We start from the raw sequence: 24,460 nt of genomic DNA, 5'->3' as shown, positions 1-24,460 counted from the left end.
CCTCTACTGACCAGATACGATCAACTGGGTGATATCATCAATCTCCTTCACCGTCGGTGTTAGGTTCTCGTGTCCATCCTTGGTGACGAGCACGTTATCTGCAAAGCATTAGCATATCATCAATACACCTCGTCGTGGTAACATACCCTCAATCCTCACACCACCCACACTCCAGTATTTCTCCAGCACACTCTCGTCGATGTACTTCTTCTTCTCCTCATCCTTGAGATACGGCTCGATAATGAACTTGCAGAAGTAGATACCAGGCTCGACGGTAATGACGCTACGTTCAGGCAGGGTGCCCCTCTTCCTCAGATACCTAAACATGACATCCTTGTCCGCGTAGTTGGGGTCACCACCAGAGTCGTGAGTGTCCATTCCGAGGTAGTGACCCAAACCGTGAGGGAAGAAAGCTACACTAATCCTCTTGTTGAACAGCTCGTCTGCGTCGCCCTTCAATATGCCCAGATCCAGGAGTCCCTTGATAGCAATCTTGTGAGCAAGCTCGTGGACATGGTCCCACACAACGCCGGCCTTGAGTGCGTTAATACACTGGTGTTGCATATCCAGCACAATCTTGTAGATAGCAAGGGACTCAGTTGTGAATTTACCCTTTACAGGGAACGTGCGTGTGATATCGGAGGCGTAGCAGTCGACCTCACATCCTGCATCTAGCAGCAGAAGGTTCTGATCCAAAATTGGCGCAGCATTGTTGACATAGTGCAATGTCGCGGCATGTTCACCGGCTGCAACAATAGAGTGGTAGGCTTGGTTCTTCGCGTTGCGCTCTACGCATACCTTGAGGAACACAGCTTCGAGTTCGCATTCGTTCTGCGCTTTCGACGCAGCCTTCATCACGGCTTCATGGGCGGCTGTTGAGATGGCGTTTGCTTTTCGAATAAGTGCGATTTCGTAGTCTGACTTGGTGACGCGACAATACTCGATGGCAGTCTTGAGTTGTTTGAACTCCTTTTCTTTGTAAGAAATGAAGGTGACGTGATCCGAGACCTGTTCTGGAATGGCATAGATGGTTGATTGAGCTGATTCGGATTGGCTGGCGAGGTGAGAGTTGACGTCCTTGGTTGTTAGACATTCGTCAATGTCATACTTTGCTTTGGCTTCTTCGGGGCTCATAGGTAGGCCGGACCAGATGACCTCATCGGGTTCTACAGGAGGGATGAAGAGAGTAAGTTTGTCAGTGGCGATTTCATATACCAAATAGGAGTCTGGCAGTTCGCATCCGCTGAGGTAGAAAAAGTAGCGTCGCTGACTGGATAAAGACAATTAGCCCCATGCTTCTCTTCGATCACTATACCACCTACCGGAACGGTGCCTCGCCATCATTGTCCTAAACAAGAGAATCAGTGTCTGTTGTGAACCTGAGCATCACTATGGGCACCTACCTCGTTCAACTTCAATTTCTGCGCCTCTAGATAGATTGTTCCGTTCTTGTCACCGCCCTTCTCAATGATCCACTCTGCGACCTTCTTCGCATGTGCTTTGGCCGGGTACTTGCCCTTCAGCACGTCTTCATAGTTTTCGGCAATAGCCATCTTGTGCACGTTTGTCCAGCTGCCACTCTCTGCAGATAAGGTGTAAAAGCAGGGTGTCGCGATGGCCGAGTGTCTTGTTGGTGATGGTTGACGTGCACGTAAAGTGTGTCGAAGTGAACGGCTGATTTGAGGTAGTAGGGCACGCATGGGGAGCTTCGAGGAGCTTTGCTGATGTTAGGCGCGACGATAGCTACAGGCCGGGAAGGTGGGGTGGTGGGGTGAGCTCGCACGCGTCTGACGGGTAGCCGCGGTCTACGTGTCGCGATGTTTTAAAAAGGAAGGTGCATCTATTCGTTCCGACTGTCAAAAGATGTACGTCGCAAATCTTCGCCCTGTGAAGCGGATGTCGGGTTGATAATTTTTGTAATGCTACATGATCATGTCTAATTTCTCAACCCAGAACAAGTCGTTCAACGCCAATAAACACGCTTGAGCTCCAGACGCCAGTCCGCTATGCCATCATTATTCAGCGCGAACCTATTTTACGCTCCGCGTAGACCAAAAATACCTCAAGACAACCCATTGTTCATACGAGCGACGAGCTGTTTAATGCAATTCGTGCTTTCAAATCCCCAACCCTTAATCTTTCACACAATAATGGACAGCCACACCATGCGCTAACGTTTATCATCTATCGAAGTCGGTATAGGTTGGTCGTTCATCTTCGTCCGTTGCGTTGAGTGGTCGATCGATTATGCTTTTCGAAAAAGGAAGACTAGTCCTGCCAGCGTCTGAGGTACTTGGCCATATCGTCGGTAGCGTGAGGAGCCGCGGCAACCTAAAACAATCAGTACATCTTCTAGATAGCAAGCAAGTCGCGCATCTCTGCGCACAACAAATGACGTACCGTGTTCTCCATGCTCTTAACAGAGAATGTTTGACTCTGCGTGAGCGTAGTCTGGATGGTCGGTATTGGCAGCTTCGACTTTGCAATCTTGACGCTGCTGGTAGGATACAGCGGCTTCGTGTTCTTGGCGGTAATCTTTGTAGGTGGTACAGGCTGCATGGGCGCATAACGCGTAGGGCCCGTTTGCATCGTGTAAGTCACACCGTAGTCGCCCTCAGCAGGGTCCGCTGCAGCCGGGTCGGTTCCATCGGTCGTTGTGTCTTCGGTTGCTGGTCCAGCGGTGGTGGAGATGTCCTCCGCAGCCTTCTTGACAGTAGGGTTGAGGATGTTTTTGCCTGTGAAGCCAGAGAACTGGAAGCGGTCAGAGTAGGTGACGAGCTGACCACCAGTCTTTCCGACTGCGATCATCTTGATGAAGCTGTGACAGTCGAGTTAGCATCTTGCTGATCTGGGTTGATTGTGGGAACATACTAGGCATTGGCGGTCTTCAAGTCCTCAGACATGCCTACTTCGATCCTACCCGAAGCTGTGTTGCCAGCTGTGAATGCACCGCTGGGTGTAATGGTACCCACTACGAACTATTTCCCATCGTTAGAACATTTCAATGCGCCTCCACGAGTGCCTGTATTGTAACCTACCTGCTCAGAGCCTTCATTTCCTCCTACAATCAGCTGCAGCTGATAAGTCGTCAGATCTGTCAGCGCAGGTCCAGAGCCGCCCTCTTCCCATTTCACGGTAACGGCTGTGCCAGCCGTGAGTTTGTCACCCGCGCTCGGTGATGTGAACTTGACGCCGGCGTTTACAAGTGGAGACAGAGCGGCGAGGAGCGCGAGGGGAAGTAGTATCCGAGTCATCGTGAGGGATTGTGATAGTAGCGAGTGGCGGTCGGGCAGCGGTGTGGCTAGGAAAGCGAGCGTGGAGGGGTGGGTCGTAGCTGCTGTCCGGTAATGGAACGAGGGGCGCGATACACGCAGTTTACGCGTATCTTCAATGCGATAAACAGATGCGTCGAGACGAGGCAACAGTGGAGACGGGTATTGCGCGGTGGTTGTTAGTGTTGAGTAGAGGATGCAGTCTGGAATCAATCAAGCAACATGCGGCGACGCCAGGGGACGATCGTCGTTGCCGCGCACGCTAATCTGCGATTGGCAGGGATCATCGCTCTATTGCGACGCCTCAACACCATGGCAATAAACATGTACACTTCAGTTCCATGGTTGACCACACTACTTGTTGTATTAACGTGCATATCGTTGCTATGACACTTCAAACAGCGTAAACAGATAGCATCCGATTTGCTCCACTCGTCTATCTCCCACTTTGGGGCCGGTACCTGAATCCTCAACATCGGGTCTCCACAATCAACCGCCAAAAGTGGGCTCGCTGCAGCTTTTGTTTGCACGTCGAAAAATTTGACTTTCTTCCAGTACACACCTCTTGGTGTCTATAGTACAGAAGCTTCCCAGCTATCGTGTCCGTGTTTTGCTACCCAAACGCCTTTGTTATGCTAAATGAGGATATCCTAAAATCCGGTCAAAAGGAAACGCTTGCCTTTTGTGTCGCTCAATTCAAACAGCCTGTGCATTCCTTATCTTTGGGCTATTCAGCTTTAGGTTGAATGACGTCGGTAATCTGCATGTCATGGTCGCTGCCTGTCCCGCCTTTTGCAGTTGAAGCGTCAAATCTTTCAGCTTCTCCGGTGTGAAGATTTGGACATCGAACGACAGCAAAAACTCCACACACAGCTCCAATCGGCTAAGTGCTGCCTCGTCAACACCTCCTACTGCAGCGAATCGTTTTTGAGGCCATCGGTGGTCCTCTAGTGCCTTCATTGCGACGAGAGCGCAGGCCAGGATGAGGCGATGCATTGTGCGGTATGTGAGAGGAACGCTCCTATCGATAACGCATAATCGCAGCATGTACGATCCAGCAGCCAGCCAAACAGCAGTAGATAAGGGGCAAAATCTCTGGATGCGGTTCATGTACTCCTCAACACCGACTTTAGGCACTGTCTTGGAGAAAAACTTTCGAGCCATGTTGGCTCGTTGCACGGACTCGGGCTGCGCTCCGGCGCCAATGTCGTGTATAGTGACGGGCTCATCGTGACCCGCTTCGGGTGGAGCTAGTTCGGTGGGTTGATGATTCTCTTTTTCAGCGGGTATAGGCGTCGCTGGCCTGGATGCTGTCCGCCGATGTGATCGAATGAGATGGTTTTCCCTTCCTCCAGGCGTTCCAGGCCGTGAGAGTGGCGGTGTTGCTGGTACGTCGCCGGCTGCGTTGGCTATGGCGATTATCGAGCGGGCGATTAATTTCATGGCGGTTTCTCGTGACATGGTCAAAACATCGAGATCGGTGTCATTGGTTGGTGGTGATGGTGCGTCCTGAATGCTGAGGCTGTTGAAATGTGGTAGTACTCCTGCATCGCCTGCCGGGTTGGGTGCTGAGGGAGGATCCATGGTTTGTTGGTTTTGAATGACCGGTGCAAGTACGAGTCGCCTCGGATGCACGGTCTTGTATGGAGGGGCTGCGTGGCACACTTGGATCATTTGGACTTGTGGATATGCTGCCGAAGTCTACCGATATACTTTGCAGGTGGAAAGTGTATCGAGCAAGAGCTGAAGGGATTGATGTAGGAGGTAGTGTATAAAATGTCGGAGGCCTGCAATTGATCAACACAAAGTCCAGCGTAGTGCTGAACATTAGCTTACACTTGGATGTGAGGATCAGCGTGATTAGCGTGACGACTAGGGAGGCTCGTATTCGTAGGGGTTAGAGGGTTGGCGATGTGAGTGTTGATGTATAGAAGGACAATGGAAGATACGATAATCGATAGCCTTGGGGGGAGGCGTTCAGTTTGTAAGGTCAAGTGACGCTAGAAGGATTGCGTCTTGACTTATTGCAGCTGGTCGGAACCTTGATGCAAGCGCCGTCCCGAAGCTCGCTGCCGCGTTGTATAAACGGTGGCCATGGAAGAGTAGCGTAAAGTGGCTGGACGAACCCTGACAAGGCGCGGTGAAGCGCGCCGAGTGCGTTGGCGGGTCACGATGTGAGGGTACGTGGAGCGCTGGAGAGCGTCGACTCACGATGCGAGGCCCGAGAGCGGGTCTCGTGAGTGCAGAACAAGGCTAGAGCGCTGGCCCACCGGGCCGTGACAGTGCAGGCAAAAGACGCGCAGCAGTCTCCCTAAACAGCCTGCATCTCTCGAGGCGACGAGAGAAAGGAAGAGAGATGGTGGATCCAGGCCGTCGTGATTGGCGGTTAATTAGCTGTTAAGTACCCAGCAGCGGGATGAGAAGATGCATAGGTTCGAGCAGTTCCGGGGTGGATTCCGAAAGAGTGCGCGAGTTTGTAGATATCGGGCACAATACTGCGGGGCACCTGCGTGGTTCTGCAGGGTCCGCCGCGCCTTAGAAGAAGCGACGAAGCCCTGGAGACACGATGGAGCTGCCTACTGGACTGTCATGTGAGAGTAATTGCGGAGATGAAGAGGAATCTCGGAGAAATGAAGCACCTGGCCAGACTCGGGTCTATAACTATTGCCTGCTGAACCGCGGCTACCTTACGTTTGTACCTGGCCTCGCCCCCTACTTTCACACTTCATTGCTGCCATCGTGACCATTGTCTCGCAGTTTGTGGCTACAAAGTACCTCCTGCCAATGCACGGCTAACGCACGTCCGTCGCATTGGGACGGCAGGCAATGACAGCACGTAACAGTACACCCTCCCACCACCCTCTGTAGATCTGGCAACACTATGCATGCATCGCGGGACCGGGTCGCTGTATCACAAACTCTACGATCGCACAACTTGCAGCCAATCGACCCACCCTTAAATCACGAACATGCGCACTGTGATGCACCTCCACGTGTTCGCGCAGTCTTGACCGGCCCTCTCACCCTCGGGTGGCGTGTTCCACTCGTCGATAGCCGGACCGCAATGTCACCAAACGATGGATGACAGATGTCAGAGAACCTGGACTATTGTCGTAGCCATCGCCAATAGTTGATGACATCGACGCCATGGCTTAAATTACCCGGGCTATGAGAACTTTCGAGGGTCCCGAAACAGACGCTCATGCCCAGCATTTGTACTCTAGCGTGAATGCTACCTTAGCCCTTTGGTCCGCTTGACAGTCGACACACTTGAACGACGGCGTCGCTAGCTTCTTCTACCCAGTAAGTTGCTCATTTACCAGGGATCAGTACGCTCTTCATGATCGAGGCATTTTCTTCTTTGCGACCTTTCCTGCCCGTAACGCTCACGTACCGTGTCCTCCACATCCCGCAGCGGCACTGACCCCTCTTTCGCCTGTACTTGGCAGCTACCTATCCAAGCAACAATGACTCTACAATCCGGCAATGGCCACTGTGCATGTAGCACCGTCGTCCCAACAAATGTGTAGTTCTATAGCTCAGCACTACGTTCACGCTACGTGACCCCCGTCCCTGCAGCAAGCTTTCTGTCACGTCATAATGCATCCAGTGGCTTTTCTCTAAACAAGGGTCAACGCAAGTAATTGTAACTCTGAGCACCTGATATAGTCAAGTACTCCGGCGGATCGTTTGCTGTGTTTCGAATTCATGTATGGGGATGTGATAATATATATGCACGTACAAGCCGCCGTGCTTTGAGCGCTTACTCAGATCTCGATGTTGAGCATATACGACTAAGTTTGGGGTACGTACCACTACGCTCTGGCGGAATGACCTCCATGATAAGAACACTGGCCTCAACAATACTCTACTTATAACACAGCGCTATCAACACAATCTACTGATTGAACATGTGAAACTGATAAGCTTGTTGCCCACTTACATACGCCATGCTTTCCTGCTATCAAAACACCTTTAGCGGCCAATGTCCATGGTGTTAAACCCGAAGAACATACGGTCTAAGCCAGCACTACCCTCAGCCCGAATGCTGAGCAAAGCTTTTCGACATGTCAGAATATCATGACCGCTGCTAGGTGCTCGACGGTAGATGTGATTTACAAAATCGAGATCTGATATGACAAAGGAAACCAGTGTGAGTGAAGAACACGTCCTACAGGCCCCAAAAGAACATTTCGCCAGAGCCAGGCGCGTCATACAAATGTTCATTTGGATTATGCTGTGATAGAAGCTAGGGAGGGCTTTAACACGGGAAGCAAGAAAGCATTCCAAAGGAGGTAAGAAGAATCAAGCACGATGCAAAATCAAATCTCGCATCTATACTTGACTCACTCTAGCCCTCTTCCTCGTGCTTCCAGGAACCACGCTCGGCCCACCTCGACTCGGCCCATCATCACCGCCACGCTTCTTCTCTTGTTGGTCCAAGACAAGCTGGAGCACATCGTACGAGAATTGTGGGAACTCGAGACACATGGCCTTGAATTCTGGCTCGGCGTCGTGGCGTAGGCTGTAGCTGCGTGTAGCCCAGAAAGCAGCCACCGGCTTGCGGATAGTCGCGTCTTCGGGGTTAGATTCCTTGTATACGTAGCGTGCGTATGCGAGCTCCCCCTTTGCAGTCGAGGCCGTGCGGTGGATCTTCGAGTGTGCGAGGGACTTCAATTCTGGGAGTTGGAGACGATCCGCGAGGGTGTAGATGCGTGCGTGGACAAGAAGACCCAAGCCTTCGTTATCAGTAGACGGCTGCCGCGGGTCCTTCTCGAGAGGTGCGTCGCGTGCGCTGGATGTTTTCTTGGGGAAGTATTCGCCGGTGTAGAGGTATTCAACCACTGAGCCCATAGCATCAACGTCGCAATCTGTGTAGACGATCTGGCGAGGCTAGAGACTGTCAGTAAGCGACCTCTGGCTGAGCGAGGACCTGGTAGCGTACCCCTCCTGGCGCAAACTTCTCAACTTGTTTGACGAACTCTGGCGACTTCACGAGAACTGCCTCGTGCGCTGAGTATGTAGTTCGGTCGTCTCCGGATCCCACGATGACTTCGACGATCGGACTCTTCATGAGACTGGTCGCATGTTAGCTGCGCATTCATTCTGTATGTCTTTGACCTTCATGAGGGCAAGGAACAATTCACAATTCCGCAAAGCTAAGGCAATGATTGCGCGCACTATCTCCGGCTGTGTTCTAGCTATCAAGCCTCATGCACGCAACCAGTGCACCCCCGCTCTTGCCAGCTCACCAAAACATCCCCTGGCCTAATGTATGTATACGAGCGTGACTCACTCAGCGAAGAGAACCAGCTTGGGCGTCTCCGGTTCAATCTCAGGCAAGAGTGTTGTCTCTCCCGCGCCAGCTTCAGCGTCGCCCGCGCCCTCCATCTCAATGTCATTGACGGGTGTGCCCTCAATCGGCGTCTGTTGCTCAAGATCCGCCATAACTATTATGATTGGGTATATGCGATAGCGGAGGAAAGTGTGTGGAAGCGAATGAAGCTATTCGAAACAAGCTCGAAGATAGCTATGCGGAATATCAATGTCAGCAACCAGAAAATAGTATGAATCGCGAAAAGCGGATAGCTAGAGAGATGGTAGCGCTATACAAAAATCGCGTGTCAAAGCGCGTGGAACTACTTAGAGAGCGTTGAGTGGTGGTTGGACACGACTGGGAGCCTTCTCGAGAGCTTGTACGCGTCTTCGAGAGCTGGAGCTGGGGAGCTCTCTCCACGCTAACGCAGGAACAGGTCTTGGCGAGCGTCAGCCAGCATCACACAAACATGTCTGCACGAACACCATAGCAACGACTGCGAGTACAACAGAGATAGGTTGAATTCGGATCTAGAACATATACATATAACATCGCTACTTGCGTGATATCCAATTGCGACATGGGTAATTTTCAGGTGCTCTAACCAACGCCGCCGATAATGCTATGCTCCATAAATGCGACGAGATTAAAGTGAACAAGGTTCTCAACCGGAGCCAAGGGCTAAAGGGAAGTAGTCGGATCGTCAGACTACAGACGGCCACCCTTCTCGTGGAAGCGATCGCCAGTTGTGGGGACGGGTTTGTCCGCTCGGATAACGTAAAGTAGGAGGTCCTCAAGCGGGATGAAGACGTAAAAGAACTTGTTGCAAAGGAAGGAAAGGAAAACGAAGCAGGTAGCCACCAATGCGTCCATGAAGTAATGGTTGGCTGTAGCAACGATAACTGTCAAGATGAAGGAAGGGTATCCAATTCCTAGAAGTAGGTAGAAGATCTTCCAGAATGCGTTCTTGCGTACTTCGCCCTGTTCCAGGGTGCGGCGGAAAAGACCAGAGTGGTAGATCATGGTCATGCCAATGCAAAAAGAGTAGCCGAAGTGCATCGACGGCATGGCTGCGAGCTGGTTGACGAACTTGCCGCTCATCCATACACTTTGTGCGTCGTCGTGACGGACAGTGTCAAGGAAACCGTATTCGGTAGGTAGAAGTCGTGGTGGCATGCATGGGTATACAACAAAGGTCATGAAAGCGCAGAAGTTGGTCAGGGTAAGGGTTCGGCGGGCGATGGCAAAAGTGTCAAAGGACGGTGCGACGTAGTAGTACCAGCAAATGAATCTTGGAGAAATCAGCAAAGACCCAATACGTTCTTCAACATCAAACTTACCCAACCGTTCCAGGAATGTGAATCAGCGCATAGCACTTGTTCAGCACTGTAAGAGCGTCTTGGTGTCCATGCATGAACCACTGTTGGACATCTCTTTCGCGGACAGGGAATAAAAATCTCAGGAAACCATATTCTTCCGCTTCTAGTACTGCAATTCCATGTTCCTGTGCTACGTCCCAAATTCCTCGCCCGGCGAAGAGCTTGGCCGATGCAATGGCGGTCATGCGGTAGAATGCGTAGTTGATGACCCAGTAGAACATCTCAATCAAAAATGGGAAACGCTGCAGTATGCGACTGTGTATGTTGTTTCGGAAGCGCGATGTGCTGGGTGTTGTGACCTTCCACCAGAGGATGCTGCGGACTTTGGGTGCGTTGGGGTTCTTGGTTGCGCTGATCTCGTCGAAGTCGCTGTCGCTGTCTGATTGCAGAAGGCGGTCTGTGGATTCGTTCGGTGTGTTGTCAAGATAACCGGTCCGCTGTGATGATCGACCGAAGATCTTGAAGTCTCGTTTCCGTGTCATGAACATGGCGAAGAAAAGGATACTGGCGACCATCTGCTCGCATGCCCCTGTCAGTATGCTATACTATGGGAACTCTGATGTGGTTCAGGTACGTACAACTGGTTCGCACCATCCTGGCAGCTTCCAGGCTGGTTTGCTGTTCCATTGGCCGTCGTCTGGTAGGGTAGAGTTTGCCATGTTGTGTCGCGTGCGTGCAAGTTCGGAGCTGTGTCGCCTAAGGGGTCTGCGGGATGCTGCTTGTTGATACTCGTGGAATAGAGTATGCTGCTCAAAATGGTCCAACGGGAGGTGCAGTTGTCGGCTCTATTTTCTCCCGGGTACGCGCGGAGCCTGGTGGTCGGGCTCGAGGTATGTCGACAACACAGGTAAAGGAGTGACAGGAAACAAAAGAGGGGAAAGGGTTCAAGACCAAAAGTGGAGAGTGGAGGAGTGACCGCTTGCTTCACTCGATGCTTAGCGGACCTATGATGGTGCTTGCCTAGAAGTTCGCGTTGAAGCCCGGATTCCGGCAAAGGAGGTCAGACGTCCTGATCCAAGCGTGCGTATGCGTATCAAAGTCCCACTTTTTCATCTCTAGCGGCTTGGACCTGCGCAGCGGCGCGCAAGCCGCTGAGGCACAGGCTTCCACCCATCGTCTTTCTCTTTGGCCCATCTCCATCTGATGCACATGCCTCCGCCATCGTCGCTACCATCCGTTGCAGTGTCGCGTGCTCATCGCTGGCTGTGCACGCGACCACCGCTGAGGTTTGCTGGCGCCACTGGCATGCCACCGGTATAATCATACAGGCTTGGGGTAAGCGCAAGGCATTGTGACGTCAATTGCTCATTTCGTCGGGGCGCAGTTGAGCCGTACACCGTACAGCAAAGAAAGGAAGCAGGAAGCGTCAAAGCAAGTGCTCGCCTAACCCATGGCCTAACCCGGTTGGCTGCCCCCCAGATCTTATGACATGCTATTTCAACATGCCCATCCTCATACTGTGCTTACTACTGTACTCGGTGCCTCAACACTGCCACTCTTCTGCCTTGGCAGCTCAGCGGATTGGGGCGGACAGAACTCCTTGGTGTTGTGAGGATGCTGTCGCTACACTGCATCTCGGATTCGGATGATCACCCTTCCTCCGACCCACTGAGTAGCCGCGCCGAAGCCCCTGAGCGCGAGGAAACTTCAGCGAACATCTCGACAACGATGGGCAGTTTTCAAGCTATTGCTTGATCTTAGTAGAAGGGGCCTGAATTGAAGCGGATTTGCTTGGCGCGCAAAGGCGGTAAAGCGCCAACAATAAGCATTGTCTAAATTTGCCGGTCAATCTCCCTACCGAGGCCCGGGCAGCCATATTTCAGCCCTGGCGTTTTTTACGGGACCCTAGCACATATACGAGAAACACAACACACTGTCTCGACGCATGTGTTCACCGCATTTCGCAAGGACATCCCCCTGACATCAGGCCGTTACCCGATCGCAAAATCTGTTGCGAAGACTGAATTGTAGTGACATTCGGTTGCTACTCTTCCATTTCCAAGTCGGTAAGCGAATACTAGAACTACTGAAAGTCCCGAGGGCTCCGGCCGAGCATGGTTTGTATGAGAGTCGAAAAATAGGTCACAATATTTTCATCTCCGGTCGTCTTCTGCTTTCAGTCGTTCCTTCAGGGTGCGTTCAGAAATATCTCTTGGGGAGGATACCGTAGAGATAGAGCTCATCAACAATTGACTTTCCGTCTTGAACGAATGAAGCAGACGCTCGCCGTCCGCTTGCGACGAACGGAAAATAAGCACGCGTGACATTCGCGCCACCAGCGCTGTTGTGTCAAAAGTCTCCAGTTTCTTATCTACGCGTCGTCGGGAGTCATTGATGGACGTTTTCGGGCTTGCATCATTGCCTCTTCGATTGGATAGTTTGCTACATCATACCCCTAGTTTTCTTGGGTACTTCAGTGTATCGTACGATCCTGTCACTTACAAGAAAACGGAATGTTTATCAAGTCACAACTTTCATCTCGACCTCGGATCATGTCGTACCCGAAGCCTAGTGTGTCATGAAACCAAGAGACCTCCGACTGCAGATTCTGCAAACGCCCACTCAGTTGCGCGAACGTCCAAACAACTCCCTGATCATTTTGACATCATCTCGGCCTCCGATGGTCGTTGTGGCTTGGGCCTGAGGCTCATGGCTGCCATGATATCCGGGCACTACTCTGTATTGGGCCACTGAAACATTGCCCGCCTCACACCCCTAGCATGCATATATGTATCCCCGCCGAGGAAGCGAGCTTCAACACTGCAATACTCCTGCAGCCTGACCTGCTACATACTCTCCGACGGTTCCTGTCAGGCCAAGACTTTGACGAGCGGATCCACGCTTCGATGCTTCTTTCTCGTCTTTCATGAATCTGATTGGTCTTTTCCGTGCTGCGCCTCATCGCGCACATGGATCTGGCCCGGTAACGTCTACGCCAAGCACTGTCAATGCTATCTAGACGGCGGAGAGACAGCTGTAAGTGTTCGAGAGAGGTGGGGGAACAGTGTCGTCGTCACCCTGCCTAGCCGCCTAGCCGCCTGAAGGCATCCTCGACAAGGCGAAAACGATGCCGGGAATCCATCAAACACCACCAAGTATGGAACTGCTCCAGATGATCTGTTTGCTTCTAGGGGTACGGCCTGAATCTTCTCCATGCCGTAAGAGCCGATCAAGGTACATATATCATGAAGTCCCGAATCTAACAAATTCTGCCCACTCTTCATCAAGTCGTCTTCAAACAACCACCTTCTTTTCTCCAAAGTGCCGTGCACTAGTGTTTAATTTTATTGAGCTGAGCTCTTCATTCTCTCTTTTTTCCATTGTAATAACGAAGACTCAAGTTCCATTACTGTCCTTCTAGATCAACCCAAACACCCATAATGAAGACCATATACCCGCTTCTTACGCTCCTTTCGGCAGCTGCCGTCGCTGCCGGTCCTCTTCCTAGGAACGCAAAGCTGGCTGCTCGTATCAACATTGACGTTCCGTCCCGGGTTGTAGCGCGCACCGAACATATGGGCGAGGCTGCGCCCGCCCCAGCAGTTGATCCTGCTAAGGCTGCCGCTGATGCTATGGAGTCAATGCATGTAGCTGAAGCAGAGGCCAAAGACAAAGCCCACCAGGAGGCCGCTGCAAAGATGGAGGCCGAGCATCAGGCAAAGGCCGAAGCGGAGGAGAAAGCACACCAGGAAGCGGCAGCAAAGATGGAAGCCGAGCACCAAGCCAAAGCAGAAGCAGAAGAAAAGGCTCATCAAGAGTCTGCCGCTGCTATGGAAGCCATGCACGTCGCCTCTGAGCAGGCCAAAGCTTCCGCTCACAAGGCCTCCGCAGATTCCATGGAGTCTATGCATGTTGCGTCGGAGAAGGCTAAGGATGCAGCCCATAAGTCCTCTGCAGACGCCATGGAAGCCATGCACGTTTCCAAGGAGTTAGCCAGTATCTCAGCAGCAGCCACTACTACCGAAGAAGTTGCAGCGACAACTACAGCCGAGGCCATCACTCACGAAACTGTTGCGCCAGAGACTACAACTATGGTCGAACAGACTGCGGCCCCCATGGTCACCCAACATTCCATGCCACCGCCTCCGCCTGCCGCTGAGATGCCTCCTCCACCGCCTGCTGCGGAGATGCCTCCTCCAGCTGAGATGCCCGCATACACAACTCAAGCAGCACCAGAACACACCATGCCTCCTCCACCTCCTCCTGCCGAGATGCCACCGCCAGCTGAGATGCCGGCTAAGGAGACGCAGGCGGCGCCAGAACACACTATGCCCCCTCCCGCTGCTGTCACTGTTGTTCCTGAAGCTCCTGCGGCTGGTAACATGTCCATGACCCACCCAGCACCACCAGCGCCTATGGTCACTGAGAGCTTTTCCTTAGTAATGGGCGAGGCCGCGAACTCGACCATGCTGGTCGCTTCGTCCACTGCAAATGCTACTGCGCCTGCGGCCACCGAGACGCCCAACGCGGCTGAGGAGGAAAAGAAGAAGGCCGAAGAAGAGAAGAAGAAAGCTGAGGAAGAAAAGAAGAAGGCTGAGGAAGAGAAGAAGGCCGCTGAGGAGCAGGCCAAGCAACAAGAAGAAGCTGACAAGAAAGCAGCCGAAAAGGAGAAGAAGGCGCAAGAGGAAGCGGACAAGAAGGCCAAGGAAGAGGCTGACAAAGCTGCTAAGGAAGAGGAGAAGAAGGCTGCTGAGGAACAGAAGAAGGCCGAGGAAGACGCTAAGAAGAAGGAAGAGGCTGACGCTAAAGCCGCTGAGGAAGAGAAGAAGAAGCAGGAAGAGGCTGACAAGAAAGCTACCGAGGACGAGAAGAAGCAGCAGGAGAAGGACAAGGCAGAGCAAGAGCAAGCTGGACAGCAAGACGGAGCTGAACAAGACGACAAGGAGGGTGACCAGCAAGACGAAGCTGAGGAAAGCGACGACGAGGGCGAAGCAGACCAGCAGGACGACGCTGCTAAAGCGGAGCCAGTCCCTGCTGAAGAGCAGAATGGCCAGTCTGCAGCACCCGCGGTACCAGCCCCTGCTTCTGGCGACGCTGTCGTCGAGTACCCAGCTGGGTTCCTCACCTCTTCCGCTCGCCGGCGCGCTGAGATGGCTAACATGCCTATGAAGCGTGGTATGAGGGTCGTCGCCTTCTAATCCATACGAGAAGCTGAATGTTCAAGATCTTGAGATTTAGTTAGAGGCGCGCATCTGGACATGCACAAGATTTAGAAGATGTTTGAGTATGTAGTGTTTTGAGTAGATATGAGTAATTACAATGAGAAAAGTCACTACTACCTAAATGAGATATTGCTCTGTAGCTTAGATATTCACTAATAAAGTAGTAGTATTTATCTCCAGGAACAATTGTTGGAAGTACAACCCATAGGAAAGTTCCTCATGACGCCGGAGTAGAGGCTAAGAAAGGACTAGCTTCTCCCACTTCTTCTTCCCCTTCAATGACTTTCCGCTTTTCTGCTGAGTGCTTGGTGTCTTACCTACACCAGTCGCATACGTCTGCTTGGTGTCACTTGCCTTAACTTCAGTCTTGCTAGCCTCAGTCTTGCCTCTGAACGCAGCAGTAGCCATGCTGCTGCTTTTGATGTTGGCCATGCTCGTCTTATGCGGCCTTGACAAGGCTGGAAATGCGTGATCTTGGCTTGCCCTTGCCTGTGCTGAAGCAGGTGTTGTCGTGGAACGAATCTCGGCCCATACACTTTTCGGTGGAAGAATTGAGGGCATATTGAAACTAGTAGGTGGTGACTGTAGCTTTGTGTGGTCTCCTGAGACGTTGACTGCGCTTATTGAAATTGAGGTCGAGACACTCGTCACTTGACCACCACTAGTATCATCTTCATTACTCTTTGAAACAGCTGACACATCGCTCTCCTGATCATCAGATTGCCCTTGCCAGTTGTGAGGCTTTACGAATTCCCATAGATTTACTGGAGGGGGCAGGCGCGATCGTTTTGATCGTCTTGGGACATGTGGCGGTGAAGCTTGCGACGGATCGACCCATGAACGTCCTACTTGAGAGGCCAGGTCTTTAGGAGGCTGCTTTTGTGCCGCTTGTAGCAACCGGTTCCTTACTCTAGGGTCTGGATGAGTTGACGCCATGTCTCGAGCAGACTCCCCTTGCCCAGATGCATCGGGGTTTGCACCTTGCGCTAGCAGCGTCTCGACGATTTGGTAGACCTCTTGATGCAGCTCCCTCTTACGAATCTCGCCTCTGCAGGTATCATATGAGATAATGTTGTATAGCGCCGAATCAAGGTAGCCCGTCTGTTCCATTTGGAGCTGTGTTTTCAATTGAGCGAGATAATCGACAACCTTGACGAGCTTTGCGGCTACAGCTAGTTCCATGATAGCTGCAATATAGCCTTCCTGGTGCCACTCGGTTGATGTCACAGACGGTAACCGCCGTAGGATGACATGCTCATATTTCCTAACCAGTTCTGACGGAAGTGATCGGAAATCTCCTTCAGAAGCCACCCGAAAGAGCTCCTTTGTGACGGAATCACTGGGCTCATTGACGGAATCCAGAGCTTGCAAAAGCCGTAATACGATATGCTCGTGTCGCTCGGTTATGGTTACAGAAAGTATTTGAAGGCTGTCCTGAACGACCGGGCTCGCGCCAGCTTGCAGGAGCAGTTGTACCAGGCCTTCGTGACCGTGATATGCTGCATGTAGAAGTGGCGTAGATACAAGTGTGCGTAACTTTTTCTCGTAACAACACACAATATTGCGTGCAGAGATTGCGTGGACGTCTGCACCAAAATGCAGGAGCAACTTGGCCATCTCTACGTCACCGTGCGATGTAGCGATTGATAAAGGCGAAAATGTCAAGCACACCTCGCTAAAGCACACGCAGTGCATAGAACACTGAGGACTGTAGAATCTGAGCCTCGGTTCGTGATAAATACGTGCTTCCACATCCGCGCCCCTCTGCAATAGTCTTTTTACCATCCCTATCCTTCTCTTGTCAAGAGCAAATTTCATCAGCCTGACACTCCGCGTGCGTACCTCCTCGCGCAGGATGGCGTCCATAACAAGAGGATAGAACCGATGGCTTGCTTGTGCGAGTTGGCTTAGATATATATTCCCCCCATTTCCCGGATCTTCCAGACATCCTGGATACGCAAAGTTTCCCAGATGCGCAAAATTCCCCAGATACGCAACGATTCTCAGTACGATATCGTCTGGTAGAGCGGCGAGTCTGCTGACATGTGTTCGAGAATAGTCGAGGGCGAAGTCGAGAAGGCGGTGGTTGACTTGACTGAGGCGCCGGAGGTAGGCAGGGCCGAGCAATGCAGCAAGCTCGAGAAGAAGCTCATTTGGGAGCTTGGATAGTCCTTGTGATACGTTCGCCATGTTGTAGTTATGGGTCCGTCTATGGAGTCAGGGAAAGTGGAATCGTACGTCTCGGGAACCAGTTCAGAGATGGTCACGTCGATTGCTTGTAGTACCGTATACACGAGTCGTCTGAATGTGTGCAACGATGGAATCGTAAGATCCATTAAATGGGAGAGAAAGACTTGCTGACGCGATCGCGATATGGTCTGTGCACAAGAGTAACTTCCCCTACAGCTGGTGCCTATACAGCCTGCATCAGTGCGTTCTGATTAGATCAATGGCCGCACTACATACAAGGGAAAGAATGAACAATATGGAAATGATAAGCTCTACCTTGCAGCTCCTAACAGAAGAACTTATAAAGATAAACAGCATTGTAGACTTCTAGATCTTCTATCCACGCCTACATACCTCTTGATACGCTTTATTGTAGTAGGACGGAGTACTACCTAGGTATGGTCTGAAGAGATGTTCAGTTTCTCTCTCTTTGATGTAGTGGCTGTACTACTCACTCACTTATCATTGTTGTGACTTCTTATAACTTTCGAGCTTAGGCTTGAGTCTCGATGTGCTTTATCGCCACAGACATTAGTACTAGACTGGACTCATGCTTGCATGTGGAGAGTGATCAGAATCAAGAGGTAAATGCAATGTGATTCTCCGAAATGCCCATCCATACCATGCTACCAAATGCTAAAGTCGACCTGGTATCCCCGCTCTTAAACAATCCAACTTGCACAAAAACGCCTAAAATGGGAGATGTTCACAACCTGTCTTTACTGCAAATTTCCAAACAAACCCCAGATCGTCCATCATGAAATGAATCACGACACAACCACACAGATTAACGCCAACCAATCCAAAACATGAACGCTTGCTCAGATATGAACACCCACAAAACGCTAATAGAAAGCCTAAAAGAAGGAGTTGAGAATGAATGAACAGACACATACAGAGACATTAAAATGATACTAAACTTGGTATGAAGACAGATAAAATGAATGGCAATGTAGTTAAACGGTGTGACTTGATGAATGGAAAGGAGTAACGAATGAACGTTCTCAATGTCAAACTTTTGGTCCTTGCGAACCGAGACCTAAGTCTTCTTCTTCTGCTTCTCATGTTCGCGCATGGAAAAATTGATGGAGTGGTTAAAAGGAAATGGACTGAGAAAGGTAGGCAGAGAGATCGTTCGATGCGCGATGTTTGTCATCTTCGTCACCGTCGGATTCTTCGGCTGGTGACATGTAGTCATCGAGGAAGGGGTCGTGGTGTGAAGCCTTTCGTGGCAGCTTATCCTTAGATGATGAGCCGACAGTGCTTGCTTTCTTAGATGCTTTCTTCGAAATGTGTTTGGTTTCGGCTGAAACAACATCCATGGAATCCACGGGTTTTGGACCTGTGTTTGAAGAGACTGGAGTACGACTACTGGCTGGTCGGATAGTGGTGTTCGAGTTCTTCTCTTCCAAAGCTTTGTCTTGAACATCTTCAACCTTCAGTACGTTTGACGGTCCAACACTGGGTATTGGTGGAGGCGGCATCGATGTGCGCGCCTCTTTCTGCTTCTCTTTCTTCTGCGGCGAAGCTGGGATGGTAAATATTGGTATGGGCTCTGGCTTAATCTCTAGCTCAGCTCCACGGACACCATCGCCGAATACTGGGCCACTTTTCTCATCCCATAGACGCTCGTCGATTCTTGCCTCGTCTTCGCTGGAGAAGTTCAGGTCTTTGATGCTTTCAATACTTTGGCGCATGCGCTCGCTTTCGAACGATCTCCGCTCGGGCTCGCCAAAGCCAGAATCTTGATGCAGTGGCATACGGTATCCTTGTGCGACTGAGAAACCCGTTCCAGTTCTCCGCGAGGCTTCCGGACGGTCGAAGACGGAGAAACCAGTGCTGACCCGTGATGGGGGTGCAGTGTTGGAAGCAGAAGAGTCCATGGCAACGTCGTACTCCAGGTTGGCGAGCACGGCAGAATCAGGTATATGAAACTGCCGGCCCTCGTAGTAATCTGGCGTAGCATCTAGCTCCGAGGGGGTGTGATCTGGTGGTCCTTGTGATAGCTCATGCACTCGACTGCTAAAGGAAGTCTTGTTTCCAATCTCTCGGTCACGGCCGCGGTCAGATGATTCTTGTAGACTGCTTTCCATGGAATGTGGCTCAGTTGGCTGGAGCCCACTGACAAAGGAGACCCTTAGAGGAGTGTCTTCGGCTGATCTGCTACCTAGAAAAGAATTCTCCATTTCACTTGGTGGACCGGTGAAGTGTATATCTTTCGGCTCCTGTGTAGTAAAGTCGTGGACGTCAAGGTCGGCGCATCCTCTTTGGACAAGTTTGGTATCACCATCGATGTAGATTTGCTCCCATCTCGTCTCTCGACTGGCTGGTAGACTTGCAAGCTCATTCTCAAGCTCTGAGTCGTCGAGCGACATGACGGAACGGTGAGCAGGATAAGGCGAGTATTCACTCCGTCCGGTCCTGTTGCCAATGCTCAAAGGGCCAGGGGAGCGTCCACGATCGGAGTCGTTGTTGGGAATGATATATGAGCCAGAAGATGTGGGATACTCCGTACGGGGCACATGAATCTCCTCGAACGACGACTGCTGCCGTGAGTGACGGCGGTGTTTTGATATGTCTTCGAGATCAACTGCCGTCCTGGGGTCGATGTACTCCTTGTCGCTCCTGTGCGTAGAGGCGCTGTTTCTGATAGCAGCCTTGGGCTTGAAATCTCTATCTAGTATGTCCTCTGGGAACCGTTTGAGAAGGTTTGCTGCTGATGGTCTCGCTCGGGGCGTGTCACTAAGACAGGCTCTGATGATGTCGCGAAAATACACTGGAACATCGGTGTTTGGCCGATCGAGTGTGCGGGTCAGTGGCTTTTGCTGGCGCTCCGGCTCGTCTTGCTGTTCTGCTAGCGCCCACAGCACCATACCGAGTTGGTAGAGATCCGACTTGACACCAATATATATTGATATTCGTTGTCCACTTTCGATAAGCTTGGCTAGCTCAGGTGGTTCCCAGCCGACAGGGCAGCCGCGACGGTTGATATCAATGATTTTCGCATTGTCGTCGTTGTCTATGACGATGTTGGAGAGTGTAAAGTCGCCTTGTACAAAGCCGGCTTCGTGGATCTCGGATAAACCTTCGATGATCTGTCGTGCCCATCGTTCACGTCGTTCCCAGTAAAGTTGGCCTGTTGGCTTGAAGTCATAGATCATATCCACCAACGCGCCTTGCTCAGCATAGCTGATTAGCAGGCCTTTGATAAGCTCGTTCTGCTCGTCAACTATCACACCTTCGAATCTGATGACGCATTTGGATTCTTGCACGCTGATCAAAGCATTGATCTCGTACAGAAACTCTTCGACTGCATCTGGGCCGGGAATCTCCTTCTTGATGTATGTCCTGTTGTTGACTGAGACTTTGTACACGAAGCCTGAGATGTGGGAGTCGAAGGTGACTGCGTTCTCCCGGAAGCGCTTGCAGTCTAGGTGTTCGATTGCTGACGTGGCTGGATACGGGATGATCTCATTAATATCCTCGGTAACGTGCACATGGAGCTGACCATCCGTTGTTTCGAGCTTGAGGTTCGTGACAGTATCGTAAAATTGAATGCTCGCCAAGGAGTCACGGATCGCTTCGTAGATTCGGGAGCTCTTGTCGCGCTGGTAGTGCAGCGTCTTGAGATCAGACTCGAGTGAGTCGGGCTCTAGGTGTCGGTAGTCGCACGATACTGTCACCCTCCTCCATTTGTTTGGTTGCTCGGCGAATGTGACGAAGAACTTTTCACGATCCGACATGTCTCGGAAGTGCATGCTGAGGTTCAGGATCCACTTGGCCTCGAGCTCCTCCTGTAACTGTATATCGTCCATGTCCGAGCCTGAGCGATGCGAGCCGTGTTCCGAGAAAGCATCGGCTACCTCCATTGGCGGCAGGGGCGGGGGCGGCGGCCTCTCTACTGGAGGCGGCCCCTCGACGGTGGACGTTTCGCCGGCAGACATGTAGTCTTCAGGTTCTTCTATGCCGTAATCCACCTGCCGTGCGCCTGCGGGTATGTTGGAGTCGGGTCCTCCGCCAATTGTGCGTTCCCCGCGTTTTATATCTGCAAATGACTCAGCCGCTCTCAACGATGCCGCTCGCAGTGAGTCGGCCTCTCGCAATGACTCGACTTGGAATGATTTGACTCCTCGCAATGAATCCATCTCCCGCAATGACTCCTTCTCCTTCTCACTGTTGCTCTCGTTCGGACTCAGGACGTCAGGGGCAGACATGGACGGCATGGACATTGGAGGCGGCGAGGGGTTTCGTTTCGAGGGGACGGAGCTCTTGCGGTCTTCCGAGACAGCTCTCCGTGGTTCGGTCTCGGGTACCTCGAGCAGATTGTCTCTCTTCTCGCTCTGCATGCGCTTAAAGGTCAGGGGTCTAGGCAGCCCTGGGATGACCTTCTTGCTGCCTCTCCTCCCCAGCAGCCCACCACTCGAGTGCGGCCTCTTCATCTCCTTCTTCTCCTCCTTGTTCTCTTTATTGGCACCAGCCGCCTGCTTGGCAAACTTGGTGGGCGAGGGCGGCGGAGTGTGCTCGTCCTTCTTCAGCCAGGAGCCGATCTTCTGGAAGTTGAGGCGGTCCCACATGCTCCTGTGCTCGGCCACTTCGGTGCGCGCACGCTGCCGGCTGGCACTCCTGCTCGTGTCGCCATTGTCGGCTGATAGCAGCGGCATCTTCTGGTTGTCAGGCTCGGCTCTCCCAGCCTTCTTAACCCCCTCGGCCAGCCTTCACGGTGCGAGGAAGGAGCAACGCAGGCAGGCGTGAGGTGAGCTGCCGTGTGGTTGCGCTGCGAGGGAGATCCCTTGTCGGATATGGATGGATTGGATTGATGCTATCGATTTGGCGCCGGCTGCATGCTGTGTCGCGGTCGTGTGTAACTGTGGCTTCCGACGTCCATGGATCTAGTTCATGCTCCGTGCCACTCCACTTCCCTCGCAGATTTCGACGGCTGCAAATTCTGCACGACAATCTCCGTGGTAATGACGAAAGTACCGTCTGTGTCTAAAGTTGACGCCCAAGCGACATGCGCAGCTGTTGGCGCCTAACCTTAATGACAGACAAACGGACCGTGGTTGGCGAGCAGCGACGCTGCTGATGATGAGGCTCAGCGGCGGAGCAGGCAGTAGTAGGGCGACTTGGGGCAGGCTGACGTCCGGATGCGAGTGGAGGCGGGCGAGGGCGGCGGCGACGACGACGCGATGCAATGTGCGATGATGAGTCGTCCCAAGTAAGATGGGATGGATGCGACTGAGGCTGGGGCCGTCGGACCAATCAGCTCAGCTAAGGCACAAGTCCCCAGGCGGGCGAACGGTCGAACACGGCGTTAGCGTATTCCAAGTAAAATGCAGCAAATCAAATATTCCAGAGGCGAGGCGTCGGCACCTCACACACCCCTAAAGCCTTCGGTCCCAAGTCTCACGAGCAAAAGAGAAGCGGGGAAGGGAGACAAGAAAGAATAATATTCAGAGAGAACAAATTTTGCGCTGTGCAGCTGCCCCCTATGTTAGGCCATGTATCTTCTGTACAGCTGGCGGTCAAGCGCCAACACCACATTGGACAGAAAAGGCCCTCTGCCTGCAGCATCCGCAGCAGCAAAAACCCGAATTTGGTCCCTCGATCGTCAAATCAGGCACGAGTGCGCCCTGGGTCCCGCCGTGACATACCACCGATGACATACTGATTGGTTCCTGCTCGCGTGTGACAGCCACTCTAACAACCTGCGGTGAGAGTCACACACATCTCACCGTCGCATCTTGCTCTACTGCGTCGTCAACCACCCTTCCCTCCTTCTCCCTCCTCAACCCTGGAAAAAACCAGTATATTAAACCCAGCTGTTGGTCGCTTTGCTCACCCTAGCTCAACCGTCGCCCCTCATCAATTCTTCAAATCACGATATGAGCAAAACCCCTCATTTGGGCCTGCATACATTAGTCCACGCGTAGACGAGGGCAGCTACTGCACCTCATGGTACTTGCGGGAAGGTACTCCGTCGTCGCAATGAGTACACGAACTGCCCCACTCAACCTGTCGCACAGAGTCCGTTCCGGCAAGCTTCGAGTAAAGCTGCTCCTGCACGTCGGAGGGATGTCGCTCGCTAATGTATCTCGATCCTTCACTTGCGTTGTGGTTCCGCCTCAGTTCCCAACAATTTGTAGACAGCCATGGCGAAGCATCAAGGCACTGACAAAGGACCTACACCGTGATATACGCCTCACCCAGCCCCTTGCGCCTCTAAACACTTTTTTCCAAGCCCTGTTACAAGTTCTCTCGTTCACTTCACCGGAGCGCGCGATGCCGCCGCACCACAGCCTCCCCAAGACGCCGACTTCGACAATCTGAACCAAAAACAAAAGTGAAGCTTCCACCGCAAAAAAGTCTGACGACGACTTCAGCTTGCTCTCAGCCCCTGACTATGATTCGTTCCCTCCAGTTCGCAGTATGCGTTGTCCCTTCTTCATACTACATATACAAGGCGCCCGTTGACACGTCAATGTGGTTCATGCACCAGACGAAGGAGTCGAGGGCTAACGCACAAGAGCTGCGCGTAAGGCGCTGAAACACAACCACATGCACTACCAACAGATGCCGCTGAAGCGTTGGCATATTCTCCTGTTCTTCTTTAGCCCCATCGTTTTGCATGTGGCTTCAGACATGTGGCAGTTGCGTCACAGACTGTACAATATTACGGTGATGCGCAGTGCGCTAAGCATATCGCGGCATTCTTGAAATTCATCTTCTAGGCCAAGGAGACTCGATTGATAATGATTACATGGTGTAACCGTCACGAGAACTCCCGTTGCAGATACGCGCAGTATTCCACGATCCCCCTGCCACGCGTGGTGGGGTTCATGCACGAAAGGTACGGAAACCTACGAGGGGTTGGGAAAACACATCATCGGTACGTACCTGAGACACTGCCAGCGAACGGTCGAGACCCTGAATATGTAGCTTAAAGGATGCTAGTGTCATTAGAAATTTTGCGTACCACGGCAGTTGAATGTGAAAATGATTTTTTATCAAAGCCAGAGTGAGTGACACGAGTAGTTAGGTACGGACCGTCCCGCTGTCAGGATTTTGGAAAGCGGAAGAGCATAGAAGGGATCATGCTGGATA

At 52.0% G+C, this 24,460-nt stretch overlaps 8 protein-coding genes across 8 annotated transcripts; 1 reads left to right on the top strand and 7 right to left on the bottom strand.

Moving 5' to 3' along the window:
- Window positions 1–3: 3 nt before the first annotated feature.
- Window positions 4–1,553, bottom strand: CC77DRAFT_1028462 (putative Xaa-Pro aminopeptidase pepP; the record flags this gene model as incomplete). Its single annotated transcript, XM_018526446.1, has 4 exons — window positions 4–98; window positions 147–1,270; window positions 1,323–1,348; window positions 1,404–1,553. 4 exons carry the CDS (start codon window positions 1,551–1,553, stop codon window positions 4–6), a joined length of 1,395 nt encoding a protein of 464 aa, XP_018390105.1.
- Window positions 1,554–1,835: 282 nt separating this feature from the next.
- Window positions 1,836–3,472, bottom strand: CC77DRAFT_1017038 (hypothetical protein). Its single transcript, XM_018524329.1, has 4 exons — window positions 3,039–3,472; window positions 2,872–2,978; window positions 2,401–2,818; window positions 1,836–2,331 (listed from the first exon to the last, which is right to left on the bottom strand). The coding sequence occupies exons 1-4, from the start codon at window positions 3,252–3,254 to the stop codon at window positions 2,269–2,271; spliced, it is 804 nt and encodes a 267-aa protein (XP_018390104.1). The 5' UTR covers window positions 3,255–3,472; the 3' UTR covers window positions 1,836–2,268.
- A 386-nt stretch (window positions 3,473–3,858) lies between these two features.
- Window positions 3,859–5,416, bottom strand: CC77DRAFT_540080 (hypothetical protein). The gene is made up of 2 exons (XM_018532076.1): window positions 5,109–5,416; window positions 3,859–5,059 (listed from the first exon to the last, which is right to left on the bottom strand). The coding sequence occupies exon 2, from the start codon at window positions 4,944–4,946 to the stop codon at window positions 3,969–3,971; it is 978 nt and encodes a 325-aa protein (XP_018390103.1). The 5' UTR covers window positions 4,947–5,059; window positions 5,109–5,416; the 3' UTR covers window positions 3,859–3,968.
- A 2,191-nt stretch (window positions 5,417–7,607) lies between these two features.
- On the bottom strand, window positions 7,608–8,720 carry CC77DRAFT_1057879 (hypothetical protein; the record flags this gene model as incomplete). Its single annotated transcript, XM_018528072.1, has 3 exons — window positions 7,608–8,165; window positions 8,218–8,350; window positions 8,569–8,720. 3 exons carry the CDS (start codon window positions 8,718–8,720, stop codon window positions 7,608–7,610), a joined length of 843 nt encoding a protein of 280 aa, XP_018390102.1.
- A 577-nt stretch (window positions 8,721–9,297) lies between these two features.
- On the bottom strand, window positions 9,298–10,627 carry CC77DRAFT_1057878 (hypothetical protein; the record flags this gene model as incomplete). Its single annotated transcript, XM_018528071.1, has 3 exons — window positions 9,298–9,880; window positions 9,930–10,483; window positions 10,547–10,627. The coding sequence occupies 3 exons, from the start codon at window positions 10,625–10,627 to the stop codon at window positions 9,298–9,300; spliced, it is 1,218 nt and encodes a 405-aa protein (XP_018390101.1).
- A 2,721-nt stretch (window positions 10,628–13,348) lies between these two features.
- CC77DRAFT_1005636 (hypothetical protein) lies at window positions 13,349–15,106 on the top strand (the record flags this gene model as incomplete). Its single annotated transcript, XM_018523367.1, has 1 exon — window positions 13,349–15,106. One exon carries the CDS (start codon window positions 13,349–13,351, stop codon window positions 15,104–15,106), a length of 1,758 nt encoding a protein of 585 aa, XP_018390100.1.
- Window positions 15,107–15,321: 215 nt separating this feature from the next.
- On the bottom strand, window positions 15,322–17,599 carry CC77DRAFT_1091584 (ankyrin). Its single transcript, XM_018529573.1, has one exon. It carries the CDS (start codon window positions 17,318–17,320, stop codon window positions 15,368–15,370), a length of 1,953 nt encoding a protein of 650 aa, XP_018390099.1. The 5' UTR covers window positions 17,321–17,599; the 3' UTR covers window positions 15,322–15,367.
- An 854-nt stretch (window positions 17,600–18,453) lies between these two features.
- Window positions 18,454–22,466, bottom strand: CC77DRAFT_1081779 (hypothetical protein; the record flags this gene model as incomplete). The annotated part of the gene is made up of 3 exons (XM_018529340.1): window positions 21,518–22,466; window positions 19,375–21,424; window positions 18,454–19,302 (listed from the first exon to the last, which is right to left on the bottom strand). Exons 1-3 carry the CDS (start codon window positions 22,018–22,020, stop codon window positions 18,454–18,456), a joined length of 3,402 nt encoding a protein of 1,133 aa, XP_018390098.1. The 5' UTR covers window positions 22,021–22,466.
- Between the last annotated feature and the right edge of the window lie 1,994 nt (window positions 22,467–24,460).

This window comes from Alternaria alternata (genome assembly GCF_001642055.1).
Source record: "Alternaria alternata strain SRC1lrK2f unplaced genomic scaffold CC77scaffold_3, whole genome shotgun sequence".
NCBI classification, from domain to species: domain Eukaryota; kingdom Fungi; phylum Ascomycota; class Dothideomycetes; order Pleosporales; family Pleosporaceae; genus Alternaria; species Alternaria alternata.
Note: the sequence above shows the minus strand (reverse complement) of the source record. Positions and strands in the feature narration are given on the sequence as shown.